The sequence below is a fragment of the Diadema antillarum genome, unplaced genomic scaffold (assembly GCF_040938485.1).
Source record: "Diadema antillarum isolate AM-2024a unplaced genomic scaffold, OU_Dant_1.0 seq00001928_RagTag, whole genome shotgun sequence".
Taxonomy (NCBI): domain Eukaryota; kingdom Metazoa; phylum Echinodermata; class Echinoidea; order Diadematoida; family Diadematidae; genus Diadema; species Diadema antillarum.
In genome coordinates, this window is record NW_027272591.1 from 218,677 (window position 1) to 238,760 (window position 20,084).

The window sequence follows — 20,084 nt, forward strand, 5'->3', positions numbered from 1 at the left end:
CATATGTTCTACAAATGTAGCATGTGCATTCGAGGTTTCTTATATTACAACTCTACATCATTGTCTCCGAATGATAGTCAGGATGGAATTTTCTCGTTAAGAAATAAATCGCAACTGCCTATACAGTACTATCAACTTTTAGTACTCAGTTACTGTAACATTACTCTAACAGCTGTTTGATGTAACACGATCAAAACTATCAGAAAATTAAACGATCACATCTTTCGCAACTTTTTGAGCCACAAGGTCCTTAATGACCGGTTGAACATTGAACTCGTCGTCGACCTTGTTCTTCTTCTTTTCGTCCTCGACTTCGTCCCTGGTCATCGCCCATGACTGCACCTCGCCTGAGCCGAAAATCTGGAAGAAGCACGCCCCCGCGAGGCAGAAACCCGCTGTCGTGTAGAACACTGTCCGCCAGCCGTTTGGGTCCGACTTCAAAAATAATGATAAGCACAGGTCGTATGTGAAGACTTTTATACAAACCGAACATACGATTTTTTTACTCATACTTCAGATACACTTTTGATTGTTAACTTGCTGAATGGTAGTGTGCCAATGTCGCAAATCATTGTATACGAGTAACAGTCTACGGGAGAAGTAGACCTATCAGGTATGGAAATATTTAAATGCAATATTATGTTTTATCTGCTACATGGAGGTCCTAATCAGATGGTGAGCATCATGATAAAACTTTTGTTTTTATGTCTCTCTATAAACATGATAATACATTGTTTTATTGAACCAGAATAAAAGGAAAGTGCCTTAAAACGAAATGCCTTATCAAAGTACGAGGTGATAGAAAGCAAAATACTTTGTTTCATCAACTAATCATCTTTTTTTTCTCGAGTAATTCAATTATTGTTGTCATAAATAAGGCCTAATGTTGCGGAGTAATGTAGTTCAACTAAAACTAGCACCTCCCCCAAAATACCGGAGAAGCATATTTATTATGCAGATCTTTTGCGTGATGTGTGAACATCACGTAAAGATACGAATCACGCGCATTATACAGTAAGTGAAACTCGCATATCTGATAATTCGCTCAAAAAGTATTTTCTAAAGCTCTATAGACTAGCAGAACAAATACTTTCTATGCTTGAAAGACGACAGTTTGGGCTTCGATAAAAAAGGGGGTGAGGAGTCGAGTCTTGATCTTTAATTTGGCTTACCCTTCTCGGATACCAAACGCCACCTCAAGATATAAAGCCTGAATCGAGCGTATAGTCCCAGAAGGTTAAAAAAAATGTAGGGTGTTTAACCCGAAACTTCCTTCAAACGGATGTACTCAATCTGTTGCACATATGGGATATTTCATGTTAAAAATGTTAAAAATTATCACTATTTAAACAACGACAATAGTTGAAAAATTGGCGGTTTCTTGCGATTTCAAAGCTTGCAAAGGGAGAGAAAAGAAGAATCAACTTGGCGACTGTGACCCGTAGGCTTCACCACCCGAGTTTTTGTGTGTTTGACAATTTAAGCGGATATCTCTTTACTCTTTACAAGAGGGTTCTTTCATGTACATATAGGATATACTATATACACAGGACCGACGCCGTTTAATCACCATTGCACGTCTTGGCAATGATGATAAAATGCCCTGCCAAATGGAAACTACTGCTGGGTTGGGATTCGAACCTCTTACATCCGATGAATGGCATCCGTGACTCTTACCTGATCCTCTGTCATGAAACCGACGAAGACTGGACCGGCGAACCCGGAGGCGACAGAGAGCAGGTTGCCGACAGCGCACACCGTGCCGGCGAAGGCGGGAGCCAGGTCAGACGGGTTGGCAAAAATCCCAGAGTAAGCGATACCGACGCCGCCCATGCCGGTCGTCATCAGGGCCACGACGAAACGGTGGTTGCATCCGGCGTGCGAGATGGCGATCAGCGAGCCCGCTGTGATTACGGCGCCTAAAGACAACGAGTAGGATGTTAGATAAATGCACAAAGTGAACTTTTCCTGGCAACGCAAGTGCTGATGTTATGATGCTGCACTACTGTAACACTGCTGAGCTCATTATTGCAACAAAATTTTCCTCCACAAAGCACTACAGAGATTACTTTCACCAATGTGTTTTTGTGCAGTATGTGCAGTACAGAGTACTGCGCGAAAATGTATAAATGAATGAATAACTTCACAAAATGGCAGATTACTACTTACTTCTCGAGAGTGCCAAAAACCGCATCATATAGGCAATACAGTTACAACACACAAGCACTTCCATGCATCTAAATACAAAAAAAAAAGAGGTGAGGCAAACTGAAATATAAACCGCTTAATACTGACATCATCTTGAAAAAGGAAAGAAAGAAAGAAATGAAATTGAGTGTACTGTCTGTACAATATACTGAATTCCAATCTTACCCGTATTTATCATCAATTTTCTCGTCTGAGTTTTGGTGAGGTAGTTTCTATGTATCACGAAATCCGAAAAGCACGATGCAAGCAGCATGAGCAGCCAAAACAGATAGTAGGGTAGCGCCCCCATCAGGCCGATCTAAAGATTTATCAGCCACAATATTTGACAGTATTATAATGATGGTTATATGTAAGGACAGCAATACTAACAATGACAAATTATGACGATGATGATGATGATGATGATGATTACAACAGTAAAAACGGACTTTCTCTCAGAGGAGGTATGCTTGCGATGTTTCTTGAGCGTTGTGCTTGAAAAGACTTATCAGTTTTAAAAGTTCTAAGAACAACAATAGAATATGGTACGGCATGTCTACAAGCCTGATAACTGTGCCACTATAGTCCACTGCCCGGACGGTCTTCGTCCGGCTTTCTTGGAAACACAGTATAGTCAATGAGAAAACATACCAATATTTCGTCGTTGATGGCGTTGTAGGAATGCGAGCCTTAACTTGAGGCAGCAGTTTGTTTGTTTGTTTGTTTGTTTTATTTTGTTTAATCACGGGAGCTTTGCGTGAGCTTTAGCGATTAAAGGAGACCAACGGATGATTTTCAGATTTTTACATTTAAACAATTATAAATTAGTTATACTGAGTACAGAGTTTCAGGATTTATAGTGATTAGGATGAAGAATAAGAATATTTTTCAAAATTTATATCAAATTACAATGAACAAAGACGATGTCGTGACAGCCTCACTATAAGAATGATGAGTTAGGGCTCAAGGAAGCAGAACAAAAGAAGAGGGCATGCATACATTATACAAAGGTGAGCTTCCAAGCTCGCAGTATTTTAATGGGAATTACATTGCTACATTTCTGAAATATGTGAGGCTCCTATGTCATCAGTAATTCAGTGTAATTTTTTTAAGGTTTTTCAAAGCATTGTTTCTCTACTCAAGGATCACAATTAATTCCACAGATCTATATATGGAACTGTCGATTTATGTACTACATGATGGGAAATTATGGAAATCGTCTGAAATGCTCCTTTATAAGGTTTCGCGCTCACGGCCTTATGAGGGTTCAAATTGAAAAAGAAAAAGAAACGCGTCCCGAATCGGAACTAGGTTCCACTTCGCACATGAGCAAACCAAGGTCATTATTTTTGTACAATCACACATACTGATTCATAAATTTACTCAAATAAGTATCCGCAATGTAAAGATTATCTAATTAATCCCTGTGAATGGTGCTTTCTAAAGAGGAAATGTTGTTAATGCAGTCAGTACAAAACAATGAAAAGGATTCTGCCGAAGAGTCAATTCACAGGCAATTCTGGTCTCCGGGTTTACAAACAAGTTCACAAAAAGAAATGAAAAAGGTTCGTAATTTCGAGGGTCTGTCAGTACGCACATTCTTTTATTTTCTAATCAACGAACGTCCGAAATAACGAACCTGATTTCACTTTCAGATTAACAAACCTGCGGAATAACAAACATTATCCCATTTGGGGTTTATCGAACCTTCGGAATAACGGACATCACAAATACTGGACAAGTAGTGGAAAAAATGCTTCAAAATACATTCCCAAGCTTGAGAGTTGAGACATGATAATTTCTTCCCCACGCAAGTACTTTCTGTCTTTGTACCTCTTTATCTCGGTGAGATTTGTACTAACATTCTGTTTGAATTGCAACAATGAGTTACAAGTGAGTGCAACAAGCAAACATATCAAAGGCCGGGGCAACTTCTTGTTTTGTAAAACAAGAATTGATCAGGGAAGCTGAATTTAAAAGTATAAAATACAAAGTATCTTTCTGCAATTTCATGTGAACTACATGTATGTGCATGAGCTTTTTTTGTGACACGTGTTTGTGTGATTGAATGTATGTGTGTGTGTGTGTGTGTGTGTGTGTGTGTGTGCTTGTGTTGCATCTGTCCTATGTAAATATGTTACTATTATACTTCTTGTTAATATGTTTAAAACTTTAGTATGTTTTGTTTTATATGTTTATCCGGGACCCCCTTTTTTACAAGCTCTGCTTCTTTTGGGGTCCCAAACCATTCATTATTCTTAATGCTGTATCCTTTTGTAAAATGTCAAATGTTTAATGAATATTGGTTAAATAAACTTGAACTTGAATTTGAACTTGAACTTGAACTTGAACTTCAAGAAGCTTCAAGGAGAAACTGAGCGCTTTATCAAATGGGAAACAATAATCTATTTCTAGGTCGGACTTACGTTGAATATGTCGAGTCTGAGTACGCGCTTCAGAAAGAGAGGAATGTTGGTCATGAGAGTCAACGATACCATTCCCGCCAGGGTCAACATGCAGATGCTATATGCTGCCGCCCTCGGCGAGATGAAAATGGAACACAGAGGTATCGATGACGTCTGGATGGGTCACGGAAGAAAAAAAAAAACAGAAATAAACGAAACAAAGAAAAACAAAAAACAATGAATTTCTGTCATGATATATAATATATGTATATATATACAATATATATATGTACACATACATAATGTATTTATGTATATAAAAATATCATCCCATTGCTTTACAGAGTTTTAATAGGGTAAATTGTTGAACCGTTTTCAGCTTGTAAGTGCATGTTTCTGACCGGCAAAATGAAATCACTGTCTAATTCAGTCACAAGTGTTAATTTGTTAATAATCGTAAGTTTTCAAGCCACATGAGCGTATAAAGCCATGCCATTGTAGTCGAAGAAATCCCATGATATTATATTGGAATGAATTTCAAATTCAAAATACTAAAATTCCTAATTGTCCAACGTGAGGGTTGTTTAACAAATTCCCACAAGGAAGACGCGCGCGAAAGTTTCAGGAACATCAGACACTGTTGTAGAACACAAGTAACTTTATGGATCGACAAACGATTTGTCACAGTCATTCTCTGGACTCTATACCAAAAAAGATTATTCAGACTTTATTGCAGCTAACTGAAAAAATGACCATCATCTAAATAAACACCGACTATTCTTGGTTTTTACAGTATAGCTACAGCAAAATCCATGGGCATACATAATAGTCGCGTTGGACTCGAACCAAAGAAGGCCTGATTGCTAGACAGGTGTCATCCACTGTGCTTGACTATTACACAGCTTCCGCCCTATATACTAGTACGCTAGCCGGTAATGGTTCTGATCCCTATAATAATAGCAACGGGTATAGGCCTACTGCGTATTTATTCGAATTGACGATTCTTGCGTAGATTTCTTTAGCTTATTGCAACTGACTGACAAGTTTACGTCGATTAAGGGCAGTTTATCAATAAGTTGCAATGAAGGCAACTCGACGCAAGAATGATTAATTTGAACATTCAGATTCTATTCGCATAATAATCAATAAGTGTTCTCAATAGTGTATGTGTATGTCATATTATGTGTAGGTTACCTCTTCACATACGTATGCAGACTTACGTGTGAAAATGTAAATGTTGAGACAACACTTTTTGCTGGTAAAAATCAAATGAGCAAATATAAACCTTTTTGTCACAGGCACGAATGCGTTGCGTTTCAATGAGCTCCCTCTCTTTCCTCGATATGCATGGATGATCACTCGGTTCCTCATAGACGACAACAGACCAAAGAAGAGCCCAAGCCAAACTCAGGGATCCTATGCAGAATCCAAACAAGGGAAAAACATAAATGCAAAGCGTTGCATTGTCATATTGTGTCGGGTTTGCTCCTCTGAGTCTGTTTACATCCATACCAAAATCGAACTTGAGAATGATTAACCCTTTGTGTACTTCGAGTGCTGATTGGCACAGAAAACACCATTGCTTTTTGCACACTGTCCAAAGTCCCTGGCATGCAAAGAGTTAACCGTTCTACTAACAAAAGATTGCCTGTGAAGAAAACCACTGATGCAAGCAAAAACGAAAACATAGAAGACAACGCAACCCCCGCACAAAAATATAGATATCCACGAAATTTCCGAAGTATACCACGCCGAGAACAAATCAAAGTACATTGCCCCATATGTGAACTCCAACTCATAGCACATCATGATATGTCTGTGTCATTTAAAGAAAGAGAGAGCACCATTCATAAATCTCCTAAGAGCGAGTATTTGAGATCGATGACAGTTTTATCCCGTCGTGTTGTTGTACTTTTTAAAGGCATGTTAAGCCGCGGGAAAAAAAAAAAAAAATCAGTTCTCCCTACTGGAAAGAACGCGGTGTCCCACAGTGTGTTCACTGTGTGGTCACATAGTCGGCTATGTGAAAAAGCTCGAATTGAACAGTGTGGAAATGATTGCACACTGTGGTTTGGTTTTCACAGTGTTCACATGGCAATGTTCTGTGCCACACTGGGAATTGATGATTCACAATGTACGGGTAGGTCTACACTGTTAAAGCGCTCGAATTTAACAGTGTGAAGACATTTCACACTGTGTTCGCACTGAGTTCGCAATGTGTTCACTTTATGTTCACACTGTTTCTCACACTTTGGGACACTGTGTTCTTGCCAGTATGGCTGGTAGAGAGTGTTGAACTTTTTTTGCCTGTGGGTACAATGCACTCCCGTTATAGCTGACACGGTGAATAGGAAATTCCGGTTACAACGAAGTAAAATTCAGGCCTCAATATTATCCGGTCTATGTTTTTTATTGTTCATTTGTTGGGTTAAAACAAAATCTGGATATAGCGAAACTGCTAATGACGAGCCCCGCTTATAGCTACGGGCAGACGTATATTCATATTTATATGATTATATACACAAATATATAAATATATTTATTTGTGAATTTATATATTCATATATTCATATATTTGTAAATTCATATATTCATACATTCACATTATCCGATATATAAACGACGATTTGAAATCATCTGACGACACCATCACCTTACCGAAAATGTAGAACGACGCCTCCCAGCCGAGCTGCGAGCACACAAGTCCAGAGAGGGTTAGCCCGCATGCACACCCGAGTGCCGACCCTGTTCATGGTGGGTAAAGGGAAAAGAGGAGATGTTCGTTATTCCGAAATGGCCGAAAAGTTCCGAAGGTCATAAAATGATTATACGGTTAGTTATTCCTGATATTTTGCTCTTATTTCTTGGGTTTTGGACTTTTATACTGTTTTATATGAATTGGAAAGGTTTTTGCAATTTTCTTTTTTGGAATTTTCATTGAGCCGCGGAAGAAATAGATGAAAAATGCATCGAATAGATTATCTTGAATGATCTTGGAGACATGGCTATGATAGTTTCACCGCCTGGGGCGCACTTTTACAAATTATTTATTTGTGGTGACGTATAAATGCGGAGACGACTGAATCGATCCATCGCTTTTCCAGTCTCCAGCTGATCTAGTATGCATTTCCAAGACGACTTATTTTGTCCGCGACGTCTCTACAGCCTTGTCGCCTTGGAGTCACCATCTTGGTGAAAGAGTATGAGCCGCGGCAATGTCGCGACGATGTTGCGGCAATTTCTCGTCCAGCGATATATGGCCTATGCCGCTATCGCTGGGCTCGCAATGCTTTTTGATCGTCTACATGACTTATTATTTATACGTGCATGCTCTTACACCACATGTCATGCTCACGCCTCAGCTACTTGCGCTGCATGCAGCTTGTCGAAAGCTAGCAGATGCTGAACCTGATTTCGACTTTCTATTATACGTCATCAGGTATATTCATGAGATTGGTCACGTGACGCCACTTTTTGGTTTTCTTTTTTTAAACTGCTTTTAGTTCCTTATTATGTGATAAGTTAATTGTTTTTTCTAGATGATACACAGTTTCAGAGGACGTTAAAGCGACTACACTGGATACATAAGACCATGCGATATTATGATTTATTATCAGACTAAGTAATCTGACTTCAAAAGACGAAATTAGGGGGGGAGGGTGGTGATAGAGCGTAAGGGAGAGCGGAAATGTAAAAGATGCAGTAAGTGTAGAAACTGATCATTTGATTTAGAAACAATGCTGTGATACCTGACGTGATGAAGAGCATGATCTTGGTTCTTTCGTTTTCAGGTGCCCACTTGGTGACCAGCGTGTTAGCTGCCGGAAAAGACGTCGTCTGTATATTCAAAAGAAAAAATATATATGTATGTATCTATATATATATATCCATATTACGAGGTTTATGGAAGTTACGAGTTACGAGATATATGGAAGTTACGTGTTACGAGTGAGTGATCTTCTTCAACTGGGTGCATGCCAATAGCCCTTATTATCAATATCTCGAATTCGCAAGTCATATCACTGTTAGATAAATGTAAAAATGCAGGGTTCGACATAGTACGTTTTTACCTGGTATCCCGTTCAGGCCATTAAAATCTTTTATTTTGAAATTATGGAACGAAGTGGCCCGAAATAAAAGCAAACGTGAAACTCCATTTTAAATCTTCCTTGTCCGATCGGGCCACCAAAAGATAGATGTAAAGTTCCACCGATGTGTTCCACTATAATGACTGCTGCTTTAACTCAATCCATATTTATGTTTGGGCTATGGTTTCGTTTAAGTTTGTTTATCAATGAGGAAGGGAACTTTGGTTGCTGTCACGCTTGCTTAGATTTAAATTTTAGCGTATTGTCACACATAATTACTATAGATTTTATCTTAAATGAAATGAAAAACAAACAAACTAACTAACTAACTATCTAACTAACTAACTAACTAACACCGCCGGTGCCAGGTTTTCCAAAGTGTGTGTGTGTGTTGGGGGGGGGGGAGGAATTCCGGGTTTCGTGAGCTAACAAGCAAAAAAAAAACAAAAACAAACAAACAAAAACACACACAGGTCTTCAGCGCAAAACGAGGCTCAAAGGAATGATATTTTTTCTACTGCACTTCCGGGGTAAAAAAGTAGGGGGCCCAAAGTGGTGACACCCTATGTATTCCTATGTACGGGTGCAAAAGAGTGGGGGCCGAGCCCCAGGCCTCCTCCCCCACCCCCCTCGTCCCCAACCCCCTGTGGTTGTGGAAGAAGTTCTCCTTACCTCAGCTATTCCGGAGATGAACCTCGTGAGGAAGAATAAGGGCACGCTGACTTCCACTGCCAGCGGAGCGGCGAGGTTCATGAGAGCTGACACACCCGCACCGACTCCCATCAACCACTTTCCCCCGAAGCGATCGGAGAGCCAGCCGGAAGGTATCGTGCCGATGGTCTGGCCGATGAAGTAGGCACCGAGGAGGAGTTCTTGTAGGTGGCTACTCCATTGAAACTTGGCTTGCTGGGTTGGGTGCACGATGTTTGAAAGATTTATCATTTCATACAGGCTTGCCCTGTTTAATCTTTGGGATCTTTGGTTTTATTTCATCAATATTAAAATTGTATTCCAAAACGAGCTAACAATAATCACTCCCTTCGATAGTAATGATAATCAATATTATAAATTCATAAAGCGCAAACTCTCTAGACGTATATTCTTGTATATATTCTTCATGTTTTAAAGTGATAATAGACATTGAAATGAAAAAAAAATCTGTTTTGAGTCGTAATTTGAAGACTGTTACAATTGGAGATTTCCTGATTTCCTGATTTTCTTCGATAGTGAAGTTTTGATTTTTAAATAAATAACGAATGTGGAGGGACTGAAGTTATGATCAAAACATCGGTTACGTATATGATTTGACACAATAATCTATATCTTTTGTTTTTACAGATTACAGAAATTAAAAAAAGATTACAGCAAATACAAGTACATACAAGTATTAGTACACGTGTTTTGCATGTGCACCTTTGAATGTCGTGCAAGTGTGCGTATCTGTATTAAAAGAAAAAGTATGTCCTGAGCATCCGACCTGCCCATCAGTTAAGACGGTAACATTATTCATGTTTCTTGGAGCTTTTCTTTTGAAATTTTGCTGTTCGTAAATTTCATTCCATGGTTTATTTATGATTTGTCCATCTGGACTAGAACGAAAGAAGAAAGAGAATGTTGCAGAATTTCATTTACCTGGGAATGTGACATTTCAGTTTTATTAAAACCCTCCTGTGACGAAGGGTCAGGACACACCCCATGGGAGGAGTTTATGACGTCATTCCCTGAAAGCTCGCTGTGATTGGTCCGTGCTATGATCGTCATGACAACGCTCATATTGATGCGCATAATGTACAGACACGAGATTCCAATGAAAGACATGACGGCAAAGAGCATTCGCGTAGAGATGAGACCTGCGAAAAGGAGTAGGGAAAATCCAGTCCAAAAGTAAGTTGGTCTGATAAAAAAAAGTAAAATCTTACGAGTTCAACAGTAACAATTTGACTGAAATCGAATTAAAAACAAGGAAATCATGAAATTTTGAAGTTTTGATCATTTCTGCAAAACAGTTTTACTACCTGTGTGCCTTTTCGTCATTAATGATTCCATGCAATAAATCTCACATTCTCACAATCTCTCATCATTAGACCTTCACTTGAAAAATATTCAATCTATATCTAAATGTATAGCGCATATATATATATATATATATATATGTTTATATATATATATATACATATATATTATATATATATGTATTTATATAATCAAATTTATATATAGGCCTATATATACATATATATATGTATAAATATATACATATATATATACATACATACATATATATACATATATATATATATATATATATATATATATACATATATACATAAAACGAAGAATCAAGAAATAAACTAGTAATGCATTTTTTTGCCTATAAAGAAAAAGTTAAACTTATTCTTTATTGGCAAAAAAAAATGCGTTACTAGTTTATTTCTTGATTCCTCGTTATATTGGAGCCAACACGTGAATTCTCAACATGTTAGTATATATTTATATAATTATATATGTTTATATTATATATGTATATGTATCTATATAAATAATATATCATACATGCGTAATGATATGTATACATATAATATAACGTAAACATTAATAATGTTAATGTTACATTATATACATGTTTGTATGTGGGTGTGGGTGTGCTGGGATTCTGCACGGGTTCATATTTAATGGGTTAGACATTGTGTTCCATAACGATAACGCCATGCGTCATTACAATGCTCTTGCATATATGACTTTTTTTTGGAGATATTGCTGTACAGGCCTAATGATCATCCTGTATGTAGGCCTCGGCTCTGATCTCCAAATTCGATAAGAGCGTGTGTATCCTCCTGGAACAAACGAGTCAAGCACAATTGTCATGGCCAGATGACTGTAAAAGGCATCTTTGCCACTTCCATCTTCCTGTAGAGCCTGCGTGGGTGCCTGAAAAGTCGACCTATTTCATGTTAATGCTAGAAAAAAAAAATAAAGGGTGAATGATCGCGTTTTTTAGAGCCAAACAATAAGCCTACTCTATCGTAACACTTTTTTTTTTGGGGGGGGGGGGACATTTACGTCACAAATGCTATCATACTCGTTTTATATATGTATGCGGCTGATGGATTCAAGAGTACGTATGACCGAGATACATGCACTCTGACAGTATTCATCCGTGTCGACGACATCATAACTGCGAACCCAACCTATAGATACGTAAAAGTACGTTTGAGTTGGCTCTAATGGATAAAAGACGGCATAGGGACACTAGAGTCAAGGTTTCATCAAAATTGAACCTGAAATGATAAAGCAAAGTTAGAGAATGTCGAAGTTTCCTACGCTAATCCCTTTAGATCTGGGGCCACCATTAGCTTTGAAAATCATATAATTTGGAGGTTAGGCCACAAAATGTTATGTGTACAGTGTTTATATTGTTTTTTATGTGCTTTCTCGCCCTTGAAAGTGAAGAATGCACTGCAAAATATCGGTGGTAGATTAAACACCATGGATGTTAAATCAAGGGTCGACAGAGGACCACACCCACAGGTGTGAAAAGTATGTTGTGATAGTATTGAAAGGTGTTCACCTGGCACTTCGTGGTGTTAATATACACTGCAGCTGGTGCTCTACAAAAGTCCCGGTGTTAAATATGAAACCCCGAGCTGGTGTTAAATTTTCGGTGCTCATTTATGGTGTTAGATTAACACCTCCGGGTGTCATTTCAAAATACAAAATTGTTTTTTGAAGAGCTTCTTCGTAACTGCACTCCATGTTGATTTTGAACTTCAACAAGACGACCAAGAATTTTCCGATAAAGTACTTGATTTTTGAAAAAAAAAATGTGTAAACACATTTACACCACAGTAACACCAGTTGGTGTGGTCTCCTATTGAAGCTGGACGGGTGTTATACCATTGACATTAGCACCAGCAATATCAAATCAACACGTCCATACGGTGTCATCATTGAATTAACACCAGCACAGCGTCAAAAATATCACCAGATACAGTGTCAAAATTAACACCACGAAGTGCCAGGTGAACACTTTTCAACACCATCACAATACATTTTCTACACCTGTGGGTGTGGTCCTCTACTAACACTTGATCAGTGTTAGATTTAACACCCATGGTGTTAAAGCTAACACCGATGTTTTTACAGTGTGATGTTTTGTTAACCTGTGCTCGTGTTGATTCAACAATGACACCGTATGATGTTGATTTGAATATTGCTGGCGTTAATGTCAAGGGTATGACACCCGTTCAGCTACAGCAGAAACAACATCAACTGGTGTTACTGTGGTGTAAATGTGTTGACACTTTTTTTTAAATCAAGTGCTTTATTGGAAAATTTTTGATCGTCTTGTTAAAGTTCAAAATCAACAAGAACCGTAACTAAGAAACCATTTTAAATATATTGAACCGGCACCCGGAGGTGTTAATTTAACACCATGAATGAGCACCGGAAATTTAACACCAGCTCGTTGGTTCATATTTAACACCGGAATTTTTGTAATGTGATTTGCCGCTCAGTGCTTGATAATTGCATGAATTTCAGCTATACTATGCTGCGACCAGGGTTGCAAGCTCGTCGCTAGTTCATTCGGTCGTGACCGAGTTCACGGCCGAACTCAGTCTATTTTCCAGCCAAATTTTAGCCAGATCATTTTCTCACGACCAAATTCTATCTATCTAAAAATAGGAGTAGTTGTACCACTACTTTGAATATAATAATTTCACAAATATGTGGTTTGGAAACAATCATAGTTAAGCCTCACTTCAGTATTGCATGTTACACTAAGTTAACTTAGTCGAAGGTATTTGAAGCCCTTTGACATAATTATCTACCTATTTTCACACAGTTATCATGGTTTATACTTATTGTAATATTTCAATTAATCATAAATTCCAGCGTTTATGCTTTCTTACTTCTCACTCAGAATATGCCTACCTGGTAGATTTTTCTTACACTTCCTCATTCCTGCCAGTTTTCACATGATTTTCATGTTCTGTTGCGTTAATTTGATGCTCTATAATGTTATTTATTTTCAATATTGTTATTTATGGGAGGGGGCTTAAAAAATTGATAGTTTGGTGTCCGGATTGGCCCGGGGCCCCAAAATCATAGATAAGGGCCACCTTTTGAGAATCGTTTAGAAATGATATGTCTTGGTGGCCCGATCGGGTCACCACAAGGACCTATACACACCATTTCTTTTTTTAAGTATGTATCCAATAAGATTCAATTCAATTCAATTCAATTCAAACTTTATTTCATTTTTCAAAAAGAACATAAACATTTCACTTTCATTGGTAACAGAGGATAAGGTTACATATAATCAAAACAAAGTAAAATTGAAAAGAGAACATAATTGTGGAACCTTGGGGTAACGAATAATGTTGTAATGAACATTGACTGAAGTGATATAGACGATATAACATTACACAAAATATCGAAAAATGGAAAAAAAAAAGATAAGTAATGAACCCTAATGTTAAGTATACACAATCATTTCATGACTGTATAGTGACGTGGAGAATCACGCTTTTATGTCTCCATTCAGAGGTGAATATGCTAAAGTTATTATGACGTGGAATTTGAAGCCCTTTATCATGCCTGCCAGTGTTTTCCTTTCTTACATTTAGCCACGATATTTGGTATTTGAAGCACATTTTGCCCAGTTTTACATGATTATCATAGTTATATTATCGCAATGTTTGATAAAATTATTATCCATATTTTTTTCTTCTTTTGTTTCTCTTGTATTTTTCCTTTTACTTTGTCGGGGCACCAAAAAAGGAAAAAAAAGAAGGAAATTTGATGATACTAGTAAGACGAACGATCCACCAAAGATAAACTTTTCATGATCTTATCGACTTTGTCACGCCGATTTAACCAAGTTGTTAACGTATTTGTAATAGGCCTACTTATCAATTAGTGTTCAGGCTACAGGTTATGCTGATGCTAACTTTACTTTAATTCTAATGCTTACCATTATTTTGTGGAGGAATTTTGTCGATTTACGACTCACGCTGAGTGTACAGTACTTCATTTTTTTAGAAAGACCTAAAAATGAATAGCACATGTAGTTTTTAAAGTGTAGTCAAGTGTAGAGTTCGTCACGTTTTGCAACAAGTGTGACTGTATATAAAACATCACTGAACCGTGGTAGTGTGTCATGAAAATTTGATTGATTGGAATCGTCATTCATGTTTGCTCTCCGGTGAACGACTATCATGGTGGCTGAGCTCTACAGCACGTAATGCACAATCACGTTCCCAGCCACGCTTAAAATTTCTCCAAAAGAAGCACATGAAGCACCATGAAACTTTGAACTGAAGTTCATGACTTTCTGAGGTCCAAACATCCCAGATAATGCAGGCAGATACGGCATGTTTATCAGCTTAAAGGCCCTGTCACACCTATCCGGGCTTGTTGCGAATTTTCTAGACGTAGTATATCAGAATTTTCTGTTTGAGGACAAGCATGTTGGCGATTTTCGCAATTGCGTCTTATCTGGTATGACGCGTGCTATACCTGCGTGTTTCCGTGTTACCTGCGTGAGAGCTTCGAAACCAATCCGTTTTCAGTTACGAGCGACATACGGGGACTGCGAAGTACCTGCGTGGGAGTTGCCTGCTAGGTACTTCCGCTAAAGGTGCAATCACACATCGCCGGTTTAGATGGCGGTTCATGGCGGTTCAGCAAATCGCCGTGCTCCGCCAAAGACCGTGTTTACACCGTATACAAACCCTGGTCATCCGTCACTCATCCGCAATGAACCCCGAGAACCGCGGGAAACCGCGGGGAACCGCCAGAAAAATTAAACATGTTTAATTTTTCGTGGCGGTCTTGGCGGTTTAAAATGGACCGTGTTCACATCGCCGTTCATCGTGTACAGAACGGTATCCTCCGTGTTTGCACCGCAAGGTCCGTGATAATACCGTGTTAACACCGCCATAATTTTTAAGCGAAAAGAAACAATGAACTTAAAAGAGAATGATGGCTCCGGCGACACTTCGTGGCGGAGCAATAAAAAATTGAGAAAAAAAAAGCAAAGATGAACTCATAATGCAAGATCGGGTAAATATATTGAATGCTATAGTTTCCTTATTTCTTTAACACATAAACAGTAACAAATAAAGTGTAATGTTAAAAAAGTTGTTAGGTATGTTGAATACTATCATTTACATTGAAAGGTAAGTTCATAATTTTATTAAAGCTTAACAGCTTTTAAGATGGCCAGCAACGTGAACCTGATAGGCCTAAGTTATACACAGAAAACTTATGTAAATATGTTGGGTTCTGCTTTCGTGATTATGTATGCCTTTTTGCAAGACTTGTTGATACAGATATGTCGAAACTTAAGAGAGTAGAGGGAAAAGCAATGTTGAAACTTGAAAAAAAAAAACACCATTATTATGTTACGTGAACCTGTAAGTAAAGAGGAAACTATGCACACATACTGTATAAAATTATGCTTCTTTGATAATGTATAATGTACACATTTATGTCTTTTTATTGACTGTTGTTTAAGATGTTATCATTATATTATCATCAATGCCGTTCTTATATAGCGCATAATACCTTTGGCAAGGTCTCTATGCGCTTTAAAGGGGGAACAAAAAGATAAACAGGAAAAGGTAATTTCAGAAACATCAACATGCTGCATAAATCATCTACAATCACTATGTAACTATTTTAACATATAGGTTTTAAAAACATTTTAGACTTATTGATGGAACTTGCATGTTTTATCACTTGGGGTGCTGTTCTACAGTTCTGGGGCGGCATAAACCACGTTTGCCATAGTAGTTTGTTGTAATGGATCGAGGGTATCACATACAGATTCCCCTTACGATTTAGGAACTCTCAGAGGCTCATATTTCACAAGGAGCTCTGAAAGGTAAGAAGGAGCAATTTTGTGAAAACATGGATAAACAAGCAACAAGATCTTAAATTCAATACGCGAAATAATTATGTGAAAATTTAATTAAAAAAGAGAGATGTTGAAACAAGCAAGTACTTGTACATCACTTGATAAATAAACCTGCAAATGAACAGGAAACTTTGGAAACTATGTTGGATTCTGCTTTGATATGTATGTCTTTTTAATGACAGTTAATACAAATATTTTGAAAATTAAAAGAGAAAGAGAAAAAGCACGTTGAAACTTGAAGATAATTACTTGTTGCATCACTTATATCAATCTGTAAAACACAGGGGGCTACAACATTTCATAATTTCTTTAAAATTGTGTTTACCTAACAAAGCAAAACGCTCCTTGTTGAAACCCATTGAGGACAAGTGAAAGGGCTCTGATTGCATCCAACTACATGGGCTTGGTATGGACTCCTTCACCTTCCGGGGCGATCCGTGTTACTACCGCGTCAATCCGCGTTTGCGCCGTGTTCTAAACGTGTTGAGAACGTAGTCAAAGTGCTTTCCGCCATCATTGGGACACGGTTCACGGCGGTTTGAGAACCGCCATGAACCGCCATCTAAACCGGCGATGTGTGATCGCACCTTAAGGGCCCCCTACTGCTGTTTTGCGTGTACTTCTAAACCCCGGCGACTCTTCCGGAGCAAATTTTGAGCATGCTCAAGGCCTTGTCGCACCATGTCTTGCGGGTTGACTTGCGGGGGAAAAAAAAAGAGATTTGCTATCGGGAGCTCCCCGCAGCTGGCCCGCACCTGACTGTACCTAGCACGTATCTCGCCCGTAGTTGCCCAGAGATGCGCACGCAAGTCCGATTTACCCGAAAAAAAGTAACGCTTGTCCGGAAAGATGTGACAGGGCCTAAACTTGACAGCTTGTCGAATCGTATATGTGTACATGTATTATAATGTATCATGCATTTCTTTTGAAGATGATTGTTTGCAACAAAACGCCAACAACAGTGATAATGATGATGATGATGATGATTCAATTCAATTCAACTTTAATTTCTTTTTTTTAATGATTATAATTATATACAATGCATTAACAGAACATATTTGTAATAATTTCAAAACGTACATTAACAAAATATCTTTGATTTCCTGAGTAACAACGTAATTGCATTTATAAGGTATATGCATATGCATAGTACAAGGATGGGAATGGAAATGGAGGGTAACACTAAAAAGCCAAGCTTGTACAATATGGGACCCTCAGAAATACATAAGAAAACGAATAATGACTTCATGAAACTACAAACAAATATATGAAACAAAATCAAAGAAACCAATGTCAACTGACATAAAATGAAATAAGAGGAAGGAACAAAAAAAAGAAAAAATGATGATGATGAAGATTATGATGATAATAATAATAATAATGACAATAAAAGTAATGATAACACGTGGGTTTTTATAGCGCATAAACTACCGTATTGTCTCTATGCGCTTTAAGGGAAAGCGCTGAAAATGGAAAAAGAAAATGTACTGTATTCACCATAGATGTTGCAGTTTGCAAGACTAAAACTTATTCAAAATACTTTTAAATTAGAAATGTCTGAATAATTGTTTTCACCGTTAACACTGTGGAAGCTTCCTTTATATAAAGCGGAATATTGTTCCACAGTGAAGGAACAGCATAAGCAAAAAAAAAAAAAAAAAAAAAATTGTTCAACATAAAACTTAGTTGCAATGACAAGGCATTGGAGGAGATTTTTTGTGAGCAGATCTGAGAGTCAGAGTGGGAGTATACCAGACCAAGGACTCACTGATATCATTCTGGTGCCATTGAATGCACTAACAATATCTTTACAACTATACGTCTTTGGATGGGGAACCAATGTATAGCTGCTTCAAAATGGGGGTTATGTGAGAATTCTTCTTCGTGCGGGTAATCAATCTTGCAGCTGCGTTATGGATTGTTTGGAGTTTATGTAGTTGTGAGGCCGAGGTACTGAACAATAAACTATTACAGTAATCTGACATATAACACGAGGCTGAACAAGTTCCTTCGTGGTTGTAGAATCAAAAAAAAAAATATATATATATATATATATATATATATATATCATTTACATGTATTTTCTATTTTCATTGTGTTACATCTCCATTGGTTGGCCAATAAGGAGGTGATGCTAATAAATTGGCAACATCAACCCCTTTGATGTCATTAGTAAAAACCTGATGCAAATGGCCAAATTTTCTACTCTCACATTGTGACATGAGTACATAATATTTCAAGGAACTTTGAATCACATAAGTTTCAACAAAACATGGATACGATATTTTAATAATATCAACTTTCGTTTGGGTTATCCATGAAAATACGGGAAGCTTTATAATAGTGCAACTGATTATTTTGTCTCAGATTTTAATGGAACTTCTATGTCTATTTATGTCTATCTATATCACTCTATTGAGTGATAGTTTCTTTCTTTAATTCAATTACTTCAAGCCGAAATATTTTAGTGGTGATGCACTTTCCTTCCAATGTTCCCGAGAATATTCTTACAATGATGGCGACATGTATAATCCTAGTGCAACTCACCTTTGCAACGGGTCATGATGATCGTTGTGAACTTGGTTCGTGAACTTCAAAAACAAAAAGCGAGGTAATATGACGAGAGGTTGAGCGATGGAGCTTCGGCACCTGACTGATACATGGAGAGGTATGAATATCCTGCGATCAAACTGAGCTCAATGAGAGGCAGCACACCAATGCAGTCATATTACAATAATTGATGATTTGCACGCATGATCAAGCCCAGCCTTTATTTTCTGGCTCAACTTCTCATTGTGATCTTCGCTGTCACGTGTATGTATACGTTTCCACGCACGTGATCTCTCCATGCTTCAATGTCGTTTAAACAAATTCTGATTCCAAATCATTCATAATGAGCTTCCACACTTTACTTTTCGCTAGATTCATAAGAGTCATGATTTTTTAAAAAGCTTGAGCCTATAGTGCTACGTGTATTTCATAATTGTCAACTATGGAGAGCACAATGTTAATTGTGAGGAAAGAATAATTTTTTTTTTTTTTTTTTTGGGGGGGGGGAGAATGATCAGTATTTAGAGGGGTGAAGGTTTAGGTTTGAATTTCCTTCGGTTTTGTCTCCCTCTAACAAATAAAATTTGTAAGATCGCAACTACTGATCTGTAATTTAACAAACACGTTGGAAAAAAAGGAACCACGGGACTCGAGGAACGATGAACTTGGAACAAATACTTGAACTACTTAACATAACAATATCGGAATTTCGGAGCTTGGGTATTTGTTCCAAGTTCATCGTGTCACTGCCGGCAACCAGGGATGAGTGTCGCTGCCCGGAAAGCAGTAGATGACAGGTTCGAGTCCCGCGGTTCCTTTTTTCCTACATGTTTGATAAATTACAGATCAGCAGTTACGATCTTATAATTTCATTTGGTAGAGGGAGACAAACTGAAGAAAATTCACACCTCAATAACTCTTCTTCTTTCCATT

The 20,084-nt window shown here is 37.8% G+C and overlaps 1 protein-coding gene across 1 annotated transcript; it reads right to left on the minus strand.

Moving 5' to 3' along the window:
- Window positions 1-207: 207 nt before the first annotated feature.
- LOC139713227 (sialin-like) lies at window positions 208-19,164 on the minus strand. Its single transcript, XM_071624972.1, has 10 exons — window positions 19,149-19,164; window positions 10,313-10,530; window positions 9,353-9,586; window positions 8,342-8,429; window positions 7,251-7,337; window positions 5,878-6,008; window positions 4,614-4,766; window positions 2,374-2,506; window positions 1,678-1,919; window positions 208-435 (listed from the first exon to the last, which is right to left on the minus strand). The coding sequence occupies exons 1-10, from the start codon at window positions 19,162-19,164 to the stop codon at window positions 208-210; spliced, it is 1,530 nt and encodes a 509-aa protein (XP_071481073.1).
- Window positions 19,165-20,084: the final 920 nt, after the last annotated feature.

Coding starts and splice junctions, on each gene's coding strand:
- LOC139713227 (XM_071624972.1), bottom strand. Junction 6,009..7,250: donor GGCGTCGTTCTACATTTTCG/GTAAGGTGATGG, acceptor GATTCTGCATAG/GATCCCTGAGTTTGGCTTGG. Junction 436..1,677: donor GTTTCATGACAGAGGATCAG/GTAAGAGTCACG, acceptor TTATTTTTGAAG/TCGGACCCAAACGGCTGGCG.